Source organism: Perca fluviatilis, chromosome 2 (assembly GCF_010015445.1).
Source record: "Perca fluviatilis chromosome 2, GENO_Pfluv_1.0, whole genome shotgun sequence".
Lineage (NCBI taxonomy): Eukaryota > Metazoa > Chordata > Actinopteri > Perciformes > Percidae > Perca > Perca fluviatilis.
The window spans coordinates 35,154,324-35,167,629 of NC_053113.1; the positions used below are offsets into that span (position 1 = coordinate 35,154,324).

Consider the following 13,306-nt stretch of genomic DNA (forward strand, 5'->3'; position numbering starts at 1 on the left):
GAGTGATTGATTGGACAAATGGGTTTAGGCCACTGAGCATTTGGTTCAGAGAATGAGGTTTAGTGTTTTAGCAATTCAGAAAATCTGTAAGCGTTACATACTTGCTGTCATGTATCTCCAAAACATCAACTTTTGTGATCTAGAAGCTTTGTGAATATTACTTTTTTTTTTTATGGGTTTTTAAATGTTTTTTTCTAGAAAATCATCAAGCAAGAGAGTGAATAAGCGTATATTTCCTACAATTTTGAAATTTTCAATTATGAAGTACCCAAGTTTATTTTAAAGCTAGAAAAAAAGTCCATATTCTACAACCCAAAACATATCTTTTTTAAACTCGATAATGAAACAGAAAGCTTTAAACTGATATCCAAAATGGAATGCTTTTTGTTGATTTTTTTTTTTAAGATTATTTTTTGGGGCTTTCCCCTTTATTTGAAAGTGGATAGACACAAAAGGGGGAGAGAGATGGGGGATGACACACAGAAAAGGGCAGCAGGTCAGACTCAAACCCTGCACCGCTGCAGGACACAGCCAACATGGGGCGAACGCTCTTACTGGGTGAGCTAGAGAACTCCCCTTTTTTGTTGATTTTAATATTGAAATGCTATTAATTATTATTAGGAAGCTTACGTGAAGAACTGAAGACGACGCCTGTTTCAGCGAGGTGTTGGCTAACATAAAAAAAAAAGAAAGGGAATATTTCTGATGCAATCTTTTATTACAAGTTCTAAAGGTTAACGTTTTCCCATTTGCATCAGAGTGTAAAAGCGTCTGTAAACACTGGGATTGACCAAACAATAGATGACAATGAATAACAAGAATGCTGAGGTATTGAAGGCAATAAATACACGACACCTACAACAATAAAATATACACATTTAATAATGTGTGTATATGGGTAAGCACACATGCACATGTATACACTATCAGTCTGTGTACCCAACATACACATTCTGCACATATTGTCGGTTCCACGATGTCATTATATACAGATGTTCATTCATTTAAAGGTGGGGTTCCAAACACCTGAGGCTGTGGTTGTTGGGAGGCGGGACTTCTGCAGGAGACGGAGTGACAGCAGGAAGAAGCCCGCACCGACCCCGCCCAGGATGACCACGCCTGAGATCAGAGCACTGGTCACCGGGTTCATAGGCGGGGAGGGGTCACCAGATGCTTGAGGTGAAAAAAAGCAGAAACTTGAAACAGACAATTCTTTGACGAGGGCTTAATACAACACCTGAGTTTGATTCTTTTACTTTCAGAAAGAGAAGTGGAACTTTTTGCCTTAAATCATCAATTTCCTTTACAGGACTTAGTCACCTGTGATATTTTAAACCTTTTTCTGTTTTGTAATATTGCAGAAGGGTGCTTACCAAGTTGCGAGTTGTTGACAGGAGTTTCATCTGAAAAATGATTTTTAAAAGTGTTCATTAGACTTATTTTTTAAAGATATTTTAATCTCCAATGGCTCTAAATTTAAAAAAAAATACATTTTGGGAATTTGCTTCCTTTCTTTCTTGCTGAGAGCTAGAGAGCTAGATAACAAGATTTATAACACTCTCATTTCTCCGTTAATTATGAAGTTGTAACCAGGAGACAGTTAGCTTATCGTAGCATAAAGACTGGAAACAGGGGAAACAGTTAGCCTTGCTCAGCCCAGCGGTAACAAAGTCTGCCTACCAGCACCTCTTGAACTCACTAATTAACACATTATATCAGGTTTATTTAATCTGTACAAAAAAATTACAAGTTGTGTTTGTACAGGAGATTATGTGAGAGACTATTTTTGTGACCAGGTTTCCCTGTCCAGTTTTATGCTAAGAGCTAAACTGGCCCTCTCCTAATTATAATTAGCAAAGAAGTTAGTGCTAATACGACCCACCTCAATGTAACATTTTAAACATGTCGTTGTTAAACGGTTGCAGTTTGGTTAGGTTTAGGCAACAAAACCACTTGGTTAGGTTTAGGTAAAGACCGTTGTTTGGCTAAAAACAAGTATTTGTGTTACAAATGTAGTAGTCTACGTAACATAGAACTATGTCACGTAGACTACTAAAGTTGTAAACTTAAAGGTGCTCTAAGCGATGTCACGCATTTTTTAGGCTACAACATTTTTTGTCACATACAGCAAACATCTCCTCACTATCTGCGAGCTGCCTGTCCCCTGAACACACTGTAAAAAAATGCGGTCTCTGTAGACAGCCTGTCACTACCCGATGTGAGTCGAGTGCAGATGTGAGTTGCGCATGCGTCATTTTGCAACAATTACCAGATTTCACGCAGATCTGTTTTGCTGTTAGCCACAGAATAATGATATAGGTACATTACATAGCAGTAATTTATTATTTAGTGTAAGGCATCCCATTTTCACGGCATGATCCCTGATGTCAGTTCTAGATTAGAGGCTGAAGTAACCTGCAAGAACCTAAACGAGAGACTTCTGTAATGTCAATACAATAAAAATGGACCTACATAACAAAGTTTGTTCACCGCTCGCTACAAGCTAGCAATCAAACACAACAAAGGCTGTCACTTGAATGGCGTTTTGAGCTAACGTTAGCAATCAAACAATCAGTTCACTGTTGGCTACAAGTTAGCAATCAAACACAACAAAAGACGCCGAAGCACGGAAGTGAGGGAGAGGAGACGGGATGAGGAGGAGGAAGGGGCGAGCTAGCCTTGTTTTGTGTGAAAATACTTTGAACGTCAACAAGAAGTGCTGTCACCCAACATCGTTAAGAGCACCTTAACTTACAAGGAAATTTACGTTAAAACGTAAGTTAAAATTAGTCAATGTTGACTTTTAGATTCATATGGGACACAAACAGAGGTATCCTGGGTGAAAGTCTGGTTATGCCACTCTCATGTCTTTCTGTTATGTATAAAGCTACCACCACCAGCCATTTAGCTTAGGTTAGCATAAATACTTGAAATACGGGGCTAGCATGGCTCTGTTAAATGTAACAAAATCTACTTTCCAGCTCCTCTAAAGCTTAACAATAACCACAATTTTTTATTCTTCGTTTGTATTCGTATGGATTAAACCAACGAAATGAGTGAGTCTTTACGATAGGCTAACATAATTGGCTGCTGGTGGTAGCTTCATATTTAACAGTGGGTGGTATCAATCTTGTTATCTCTCGACAAGCAAGCAAAAAAGTATATTTCCCAAAATGTCAAACTGTTCCTTTAAGAGTTTATTGCTCATACCACTCCTGGTGATTATTGGTCCAGCGGTGATGACGGCGTTCCCAGACGCTGCTGGTGGGGGACCAACGCTCTCCTCTTCACCCCGCCTGCGCCGTCGCCCGCAAATCTACCAATCACATCATCAGATTATATAGTCCACATTGAGGTCAAGAGACACACACTGAGATTCACGATTTTTACACTCACAGGCATGAGCATGATGCAGTCGTCTGCCCGGCAAAGCTTGGTGACGCAGTGCAGAAACACAGTTGACATCTTCTGGTGTCTGTGTTTGACAAAACGGAAAACCTCAAAGGAGAAACGTCCCATCTGACTCTTCCCATTCTCGAAAACTGTCGTCTGTGGGTCTTTGTAGCAGCTGTGTCAAAAGAGAACAACACACAGATATACGTACATGCGCACACTGAAAATGACAGATTTTTCGTCCACTGTAGATTTAAGCTTAAGCACTCATTGAGAAGAGAAAAAAAAAAAAAGCATTCATTTGGGTTAAGCCCTTCGGAGAGCCTGAATAGGTAATGACTCCCTTTTGTGGTTTATCAAGCCATCATCTTGAGGAGAGGGAAAAAGCGAAGTTACCCAAAGAAAAGGTCATAGCGGAGTTCATCATTAGGATTCCCTGAGGGGGTTGTGTAACAGTAATCCATCAAGATGTTCCACCTGCAGAGGGACAAAACTGTCAAATGGCATGTACGATAAAGATCTAACTGCACATGGGAAAGCATAGATCATGGCTTTCTCTGCTGCAGACTGGCGCCTTCATGTAGAATAATAACATAATGGCATAATGACTATAGGCAAACCATAGAAAGTAAGGCCTAAATCTGTAAAAATGATGGCGGGAAGGATGCTGTGATTGATCGAAATATCAACTTTGCTTTGCTGAAATTGTTGCAACGGAAAAAAATGTCAAACATCTGAAAATCGGGAGAAAATGTATATTCAATAGTGAATAATCGAATGTTATCTGGTACCGTTTGTCTAAGTTTGTGGCTTTCACAGCAGCAAATACTCTGGTTTTCAGAGCCAGTCCAGCCATTGGAATAGAGAGAGGTTGATTGTATGTTGAGTCCTGTTCAAGAAAAAAAATCAATGTGAAGAGAAAAAGAAAAAGGTTTTTTTCCACTCGTCACATAAAATGGGAAAATTTAAATTAACAGGTGGACATAATGAGCATTTACATTATAAGGCTGGCGATATTCTCTATTTTTGCTATTATTAATAAATCCATTAAAAAGACCAAGAGCAACAGTTTGTAAATCCATCTCTCAACACTTTCTAACTTTGCCAGCCTGTTTGTGGCTCTCAGCTCTGTTTTGTTCCTACTGAAAACTTGTCAAAAACACATCATAAATATACACTTTCATTTAAAGGATTTTTTATTAATTCCCTAAAACAGCCGGGCACCTGCAGCGGATTAATACACATTTGGTACTCTAGTGAGCATTTGCAGCATGTAAGTGGAATCGAGTCACAACAAACCACAGTGGCCCACCACGCTCATTGTAATAAAGGAATGTTCAATTCATTGTTGGTTTTGGTCTTTGGCATCATGGCACCTTTGTTGTATAGCACAGTTAAATAAATAAAAAAAAAAATAGTAAAACAGATTCATTATAAGAAAACACTAACGTGATTCAAAGATTACTGACATTAAAAAACATATCCACCCTAATTCAAAGCTTCAAAGTTCATGCATTGCAACAGATATTATTGTACATAAGAAGTTGAACGTAGCTGTGTACTCACATTGTACAGGATCATATTCAATGTGCTCACAAATGTGCCGTTGCTGTCCTTGACAGATACAGCAGCCGAGGAGCTGTAAATAGATTTAACACATTTATTGAAGTGCTATTATTCCTCTTTTGTGGGTATTCAACCATTGCTTTTAAAAGAACAGGTTTTGATGTAGTGCAACAATGAGGCTATAATACACTCATTTATTTACGTGACTGAACATTTAGAGGAATGTATGCATGTGAATTAGCATCTAAGTCATTAAGAAAATATGCATATTCTAAAATAAATTGTTCTCAGAATACCATTGGACACAAACCCACTGAGGCAGTTTAGGAGAACAATCCACAAATCTGAATTAATTCCTAATTAAATGAACACATCTTAATATTAAATCCAGTGAGTAACTCCTTGAGGTTAAGCTGTCTTCTTCGACGCTAAGGGCAGCAACTTACGATGCCAGCTGCGAGTTATTGACCAGGTACTCCAGCGGGTAGCTGCAGCTGAATTTATACAACAAACCGGGAAGGTAGCTGATTATAGCTGGCGGATCAGGGGTGTCGATATAGCCTGAGACATTCCCAATTTGTACCAGGGACATGTTCCCATATGCATTGGCCCCGTAGGCTGTGCTGACCTGCAGAGAGAAACATCTCAGCAACATCGCTTTGCTTTCTCCCGAGTCAATAAACAACATGATGAAGTTGCTTATTGATTACACCATGTGCTCGTGTTTGTGTATTCTTTACCACCAGGCTGTTACCGCAGGCCTCCAGAGTGCTGAGACTGATGCTGAACAGCACCGCTGTGGGAAAGGTGTTGTTGTTGATGAAGCCGCGGCATTGTGCATCACTGTGGCGACCGTTCAGGGCCAAATCTGCGTCAGTGTAGCCGGAGAAGAGCACGGGGCAGAAGTTGATCTTCAAGGTGATGGTCTGAACCCCGCAGTACACACTGATGTCCCGCTCTCCTGGAGGAACAGAGAGGAGGGGAAACAGAGAGTAGAGTTAGCGATACCTTTTTAACTTAAAAAAAAAGCTGTTAGACCAGTGCTTTACAATCATAGGGTCTGTTTCACAAGAGCAATTTGTGTACACTGCTTCCCAATCACTGATACTCAAATTGCAATCTATATGCTCATGCATGGGCCACAACTATACGGTTGTTGTTCCTGTCCCTGATTAGGTGCTGGTAACCACCTATAACTTAAGATACAGTGGGCTGAGAAAAAAACATGTTGTAACTTAATCACAAGCACTGCTGCAAAGGTGAGACATGTGAGGCAGAATAAGTCTGATAATCAGCCCTTTTAATATGTGAACTTTCAAATCAATATGAGACAACCAGCAGAGCTCAAATCACCCAAATTACAGAAGCATCCATAACAAATAGTTTTCAAAATAATGTGATCTTTTATTTTTAGGATCATATTGGGTGATATAGTTACTTTTAAGTTTGTTCTTATTGATTACGTGTTATTTTATTTTGTCTATTCTCTAGATCAGATTGGCGGGATTATAGATAACAAAAAATAAAGTCTCTAAAAAATTTTAAATGATTTGATTTTTTTTTTTATACATTTCATCTGTTCAGGTAGCTGTTCAATTCTTTCTACTGTATGAAACTTTGTACATGATCTAAGTGTCCTCAATAGTAAAACAATTTTACTTTATTAGAAAAATATACTTTAAGTAAAGTAATGATCTCATTGTACAGAATTCCCTCCTTCAGATAACACTTTGTTTGAATTGCCCAAGTTAGCATTTATAATTGTATATACACAATTAATAAATGGTTTAAACACATATAATGTAGTCTTAAGTAGATATAAGAACATTATTTTCTATTAATTTATGTATTTGTCAAAATTATAATTCCTCCTTTAAAACTCCTCCTATGGGGCATCCACAAAGCACGATGCATGATAACATAATATATCACCGTTGTACTCATAAATAATACATTATCTCAATAAGTTTCAAATGCATTCAGTTTGAAAACATTGATTTGTACATGCATATAAACAGTTAATACATGCCATATTACACACTGAAAACCCTGCTCATGTGTGTAACCCTATCATATGTTGTTCTGCATTCATTAACTATTCATACACCAGTTACAAATACACTTCATAGGAGGAGGTATAATTGTTGAGAAATACATTAACGAAATGTCCTCATATTTGCTCACGCAATACATTACAGTGTGTTATAAGGTGTTATGAACCGTGCATTAAAGTATTGCCTGTATTCCATACCTGTAGGCAGTAGAGTGTATGGATTGTAAAGAGAAAACATGTTATGTGAAAGTTCTCTCACCAGGAAACCTGCTGTGGTAGCTGGCGTCACAGTTGTATCCATTAAACTGAGAGGAGACCGAAGCGGCGTTACTCATCAGCAGGAAGACAAAGCACATTCGTGTCATTTCAGCACCTGAGAGAGGTTTGCCCACTGTCATCTTCAGAAGGTCAACATTGCATTAACCACATTTCTCAGGTACCTGTTAAAAAACAGCACTTATCTCAAAAACTAGATGTTCCAAAAACAAAGCCCCCAAAGCCTCGCCTGTTCCCTCGACTGCTGCACGCTCTGACCTCTATCACAGTAGTACAACCTTCTTTCCCCAGGTCCCCTAATCCCTCTTATCCTGCTCCCTCTGTCCCCTTTTTACCTCAGGCACTCATGTTGGCCCAAAACCTCCATTACCCAACCCCTTTTAAACTGAGGTCACCCGTCTTTCCAGCTCATTTCATCCCCACTTTTTTTCTACACCTGTTTACCCGTTTCCTGCCTTTCCCAAAGTAATTGGATGGACCCCTTCTTCCACTGGTTTGTGATGAGAGAAAAGTTCAACACTGTGCCGTGTAGTTTCAGGTGGAATCGAGGCCCTGAACTAAACACAACGTCAGCCTTGCGTGTATGTTTTGTGTGTGCATAGATGGGAAAGATAGAGGGACTCATTATCCAAACGCTTGACAAAACCCCCGCTGCAGTGCAGAACATGGGAAACTCCATCAGATCTGAATGGCCTGGGCAAATCTTTTGACAGCGCCCAGAAACCTGAGCGTATTCAGCGGGTTCCCACTCATCTCTCCTCGGTCTGATCTCCGTCGATCAGCTCACACAAACGGTGGGCCTCAGCGGGGGGGGGGCCCAGTCAGGGAATTAAGCTGTCATCGGCTGCTGCTGCGGCCCACATTCACATGAACATAAAACTCTCCTCACGGTCTGATGCAGGGCTGTGTGTGGGTAATTGTGATGCACAAGGCGTCACTTTGAGTAAAGACATTCAGTGGAGGGTAAAGCTCCAGCACGGTGTGTTCAGCGCTGCAGAAGGTAAAAGGTTTGTGATAACCCACTCACCTTTTATTTTACTGCAGTCCCTCTAGCAAAGCAAGAGTTACATTAATATGTTGAACTGAATTTCTTTGACCTTTAAGCTGATTTATCAAAGAGGTGTAATGAGTGACGTTGGAGTCTTAGACAATATTTTTCTTACTGTTAATAAATCCTATGAAAAGACCAAAACCAGATACCAATACTTTCCAACTTATAAGTAAAAACTTTCAACTACTTTGTCTACTTACTCAGTCCAAGCATTATTGGTTCCTACTGAAGACATTCATTTTTTAAAAACAGGTCACAAAAGTGTAAGTAAAGTTACTAATAAAAAAAAAAAAGAACCACTAGTTTCCTAAAATTAGTTTAAATAGTGCATTTGTTGAGGACTATTTTCGTTGTGCATTATTACACATTTGGGGCTCTAGTGAATATTTACAGCAGCGGATGGTGTTTGTGGGATTTACTTGAAATAAACTGTTCATTGTAATGAAGAAACATGCACCCCATTGAAACAGTGTGGCTTCTTTTTACACTTTAGTTTTTGGACACAATGGAGCTCTATGGCAGCGAGAAATAAGCAATAGCACGCTTTGGCGACACAGGCAATAATTTAAAGAAAGATTAATGCCCTGTCTTATAGCTCTGTGTCAAAATATATTGAACTCCAGATGACTCTGATTAGTTCAGAGTAAAAACAACAAATGTTGGATGCATTGCTGGGATTGATGGGATTTGGTGCAGATATTTTATTGTCTGCATGACCTTGGTGATCTCAGACTTTTCATCATGGTCAACATGTGTGCAGTGCATGTATTTATGTACTGTATCTAACAGTTTGGTTTTCCTTACGGCCTCACAGAACTGCTGGCATGGCTGTAGAGTCCTTGGTGGAACGGTGAAGGTTGTAATACTACAATGCTTTGTTCAGGTTAGGAAAGGATTCACAAATGATCACAAACTAACTGATATACAGAAAGACTTGGGCAGAATGTATGCCTTTTTCACAGAAGACCTTTTGTCACTGAAGAATGCAGGTGTAAATAATAAAAATGAATGATGGCTGAATTATATTTAGCTGCTTCAGTTTCAGGGACCTGTTGTTGTGCATGCCGGTGTTTCCATCCACCTGTTTTTACGTACATTTTCAGTTTGCACATAAAAACCCTGAGAGAAGAGCAAACGGAAGGTGGAAACATACTTAAATAAATCATGAAGAACACGAAGCATGTGACGTCACTCACGCTTCTCCCAGTTTATTTTGCCCTGGGGCTTCCCTGTGGCTGATCTGGCCATGTGCATATTTTTCTAACTTGTTTTTATTTTAAATGTAATAAGTAAAAACAATATACCAGTAATTCTCTCAGGAAAAAAACAATAAAAAGGATATTGTTTATGTCGGAACATTATATGCTTGGATTCACTTTGGTTTTCAGTTCAGTTTTAGTATTACTTTATTAGTCAAGTGTAGATTAACACAGGGTTACCGGTACACTGAAATGTATTGGTTGAGACAACAGCAACAAAAGCACTAGTCATATGAAGATAAAATAAGATTCAATGATAATAGGATGTAGGATGAGATGACCTAAATAAACAAAAAATAAAATATATCACTATATACATATATGAATATGAGTCAAGTGTGTAAAAGTAAGTGATAAGTTTATCCAACGCTTTTGCAGAAATGTAATGCGAAAAAGGTGTGAGATACGGGATATGAGAGAATGGAGTGAGATAAATAGATAAATAAAAATATATCACTATAAAGAGTCATAGCCAGTAGAGCTAATTGTTGTTTTCCTCCAACCCCCTGATACAGCTGCCCTCGTCAAATGCATCTGTGTGTCACTCGGTGTAGACTCATCCTGTGGCATCACGTGTCACACTCAGATCCAGACTTGAAGCCGTACAGACACGTCTCCCTCTGCAGAGCCCTGAGAAACCCTCAGCTGGCTGCAGGTGTTTGCTATTCACTGCTGCTCACCTGCCTCTCTGGTGACGTAGGGCTGAAACGCTTGCAAGCAGACAAGTGCCACCCAGAGCAAACAGGATCACATGGTCACACGCACATGAAATGAATACATATGGTGAACCCTTTACCATCCTGCTTATTTTACAAATCCCACCCAGCAAATGACCTATGTAGCCAATGTATAGTATACTTCTGTATCTTTGAGATATGAGATGAAATCATACCCGTGTGGATCTGTGAAAAACATGTGCGCACACACCTAAAGCAGTGCTCAATGTCTTGTGTATCATGGTGATTTTCTTCGCAGTCATTTTCATCATAATTGACCTGTTAATTTGCCATTAAAATCATAGCAAGCTCCATTAGAAGCTCCCCTTATTTCACCTTATGTTGAACCTCATCTCCCAGTTGTCAAGTTTGCAGGAAAACGTTCTTATCATACACCTCCGTGCATCCCTCCTGAGCTTTGTGAATGTTTCCTGCAGGTCGTTGTGCTTTTAATGGCTCCGGACCCACCGCCACGCGTCTGATAGAGCCGTCTCTATCGGATCAACCTGAAACATCCAGACTCAACAGACGGACATCTAAATAAACACAATCTGGGCTGCTTCACAAAACCCGTGAGAGTGACGGCTGTAATCTGACGCTCCAGTTTTAACACTGGCAGGATAGTGAAGACCTCCTCATGGGCCTTGCTGCGATTTGATCCTCAGCGAGTAATGTTTCCGAAAGCCAGAAACCTCCTTTTTTACCTCAGCAATATGGCAATTTTCCAATGTACTCAGGTAAAAAAAGATTGTTTATGTGTTGCCACAGATTACATATTTAGTACAGATTATTAGCTGCAGATTGTTAAAAGAACAGGGTTTGTTTCTCAAGGTGATTTCTGAAATGAAGACAGATTCAGCAACTGCATGGCCTATTTCTCGCTGAAAATGTTTTCAGAAACACGTTTCGGTGAACTATCTTCATAAAATATGAGATTGTAGGAGCTTAACATAACCTTGTCGAGGATGTCAGTCAGAGGAAACTAGCTATTTTTGTATTTCACACAGTTCATGTATCCACATGCACGCACTGAGGAATTCAAGATTAGATACATGGTAATGCAGATTTCTCTGTTTAATTGTGATAAAACAAAATGTAAATTAACATGAATATTTATGAGACTAAAGAATCAGGCCGATAGGTATTGTTCTTTAAAACTAAGAGATAAAGTAATACACTGAATAAGTTAGTTGATAGGTTGTAAAACTGAATTGGGTTTAAATTAGTAATCAAGCAGAAAGATATAGCTAGATATATAGAATCAGTTTTATTGGCCAAGTGACCTTTTGCATACAAGGAATTTGACTCCAGTTTAGCTTATGTATATCACTCAAAACAGAAAGAAGAGGGCAATTAAATAAGAACAATAAATAGAATACTGAAGGTAAGTATGTATGCACAACAATGTTGCAACTGTACAGTGTTATTATGTCTGAATAAATTAAAACCAATATACAGCATGAATATGTATTTACATTTGTACATTTATATTGCACATCTATTTAAGAGGATGTGCACATGAGAGATAAGTCAGTGAGAGAAGACAGTACTGGGCTACATGACAGTCTTTTATTATATTTTCACTGACAGTCCATGGACTGGGACACAGGACTGACTATAACAGTACTGAGATGATAAGAACCGGATGGTTTTTCAATTCCTAATGTTTGACTGGATTATTCACTATACACTGTTGCAGTATCAGTTTCATTAAAACATGACATTTGAAAGTTTGATACAGAATCCATGAGTGAGCTACATGATGGACTTGGTGGCACTGTGCTGCCCCCCTGTGCTCACAGTGTCACACTGCAGAATAGCTGCAGTGCTGAAAAGTAACTAAATATATTTGCTAAAGTAGGCTACTGTGGTTAAGTACAATTTTGAGATACTTGTACTTTGAGTATTTCCATTTTATGCTGCTTTATACTTCTCTGCTACACTTCGGGGGCCAATATTCTACTTTTTAACCGCACTACATTTAGCCTATCTGACAGCTTAAGATACTTTATTCGCTCCAAATTATTAACACAAAATACTAACAACTTATAAATTATGATGTATTATTATGAATTAAACTTAAAATTAGCCCCACCTTTAACACTTTAACATTAAAAGGATTCTTACATATTAATGCATTGCCCATCCATAGTTATAATCCAATGATTCTGAAATTGGCCATTCTGCTTAACAAGTACTTTTATTTTTTGAAGTATATTTTGATGCAAACACTTTTGTACATTTACTTAAGTTATTTTGAATGCCGGACGGAGTAGCATCTGAGTACTTTCTCCTCCACTGGTTTCCAGTCAAATTGAATGATAAGCAAGTTATTATTGCATTTAAAATGTTTGACATAACAGAGTTTATTGTAACCTGCTGAAATAAATGATGGATGACTCTGATACAAAAGAAAGCTTTTTAGACATTCAGTCAGCATTACATTTAGGCTTTCATCATAGTTTGAAATGCCACTGCTTTGCTTTCATTTCCTACACTTGCCTCATTTTATACTTCTAAAGAGTTTTAACCCTATGCAAGCATCAATATTCCCCCAGAACTTTACAGTTAAATAAAGACAAGAAATTCTGTCCTGATGGACTAAAATATCTGTGTATAGGGTCAAACAGGTATTATTTAGGTGGATTTTTAAGATGTATGAGGCAGCTGATATACTTTGAGGAACCAATATTAACCTTTATTTTTACAAAACTTTTCAAAACAAAGTTAAGAGATGAGATGATTGGGAGATTACAAATACATTTGATCAACATGACCCACGTTGAACATTAAGATTTAAAAGAGACAAGGGAACAGAAGGACCACTAACGCCAAAACCAAGCCTATAGACTCATATGCATAAGAAATCTCAATACACTCCCAGGGATGTTTAGTTAATTAAAAACACAACACATGCTTGTTTAGTTCTCCACACATTTCCTATGTTGTAAAAAACGTCTCTGTGTCGCCTCATCAGTTCAAGAGTTTTGGT

The 13,306-nt window shown here is 38.6% G+C and overlaps 1 protein-coding gene across 1 annotated transcript; it reads right to left on the bottom strand.

Annotated features, from left to right (window-relative positions):
* Window positions 1-864: 864 nt before the first annotated feature.
* Window positions 865-7,490, bottom strand: LOC120548790 (zona pellucida-like domain-containing protein 1). The gene is made up of 10 exons (XM_039785275.1): window positions 7,272-7,490; window positions 5,700-5,920; window positions 5,406-5,587; window positions 4,960-5,032; window positions 4,185-4,282; window positions 3,790-3,870; window positions 3,397-3,568; window positions 3,211-3,316; window positions 1,374-1,403; window positions 865-1,173 (listed from the first exon to the last, which is right to left on the bottom strand). The coding sequence occupies exons 1-10, from the start codon at window positions 7,408-7,410 to the stop codon at window positions 1,001-1,003; spliced, it is 1,275 nt and encodes a 424-aa protein (XP_039641209.1). The 5' UTR covers window positions 7,411-7,490; the 3' UTR covers window positions 865-1,000.
* Between the last annotated feature and the right edge of the window lie 5,816 nt (window positions 7,491-13,306).

Bases quoted from the DNA above. Each gene is read 5' to 3' on its own strand.
- LOC120548790 (XM_039785275.1), bottom strand. From the start codon at position 7,410: ATGACAGTGGGCAAACCTCTCTCAGGTGCTGAAATGACACGAATGTGC. The intron at 5,588-5,699 runs GTAAAGAATACA...TTCTCTCTGCAG, and splicing joins CCTGCGGTAACAGCCTGGTG to GTCAGCACAGCCTACGGGGC. The intron at 1,404-3,210 runs GTATGAGCAATA...ATCATTTTTCAG, and splicing joins ACCAATAATCACCAGGAGTG to ATGAAACTCCTGTCAACAAC.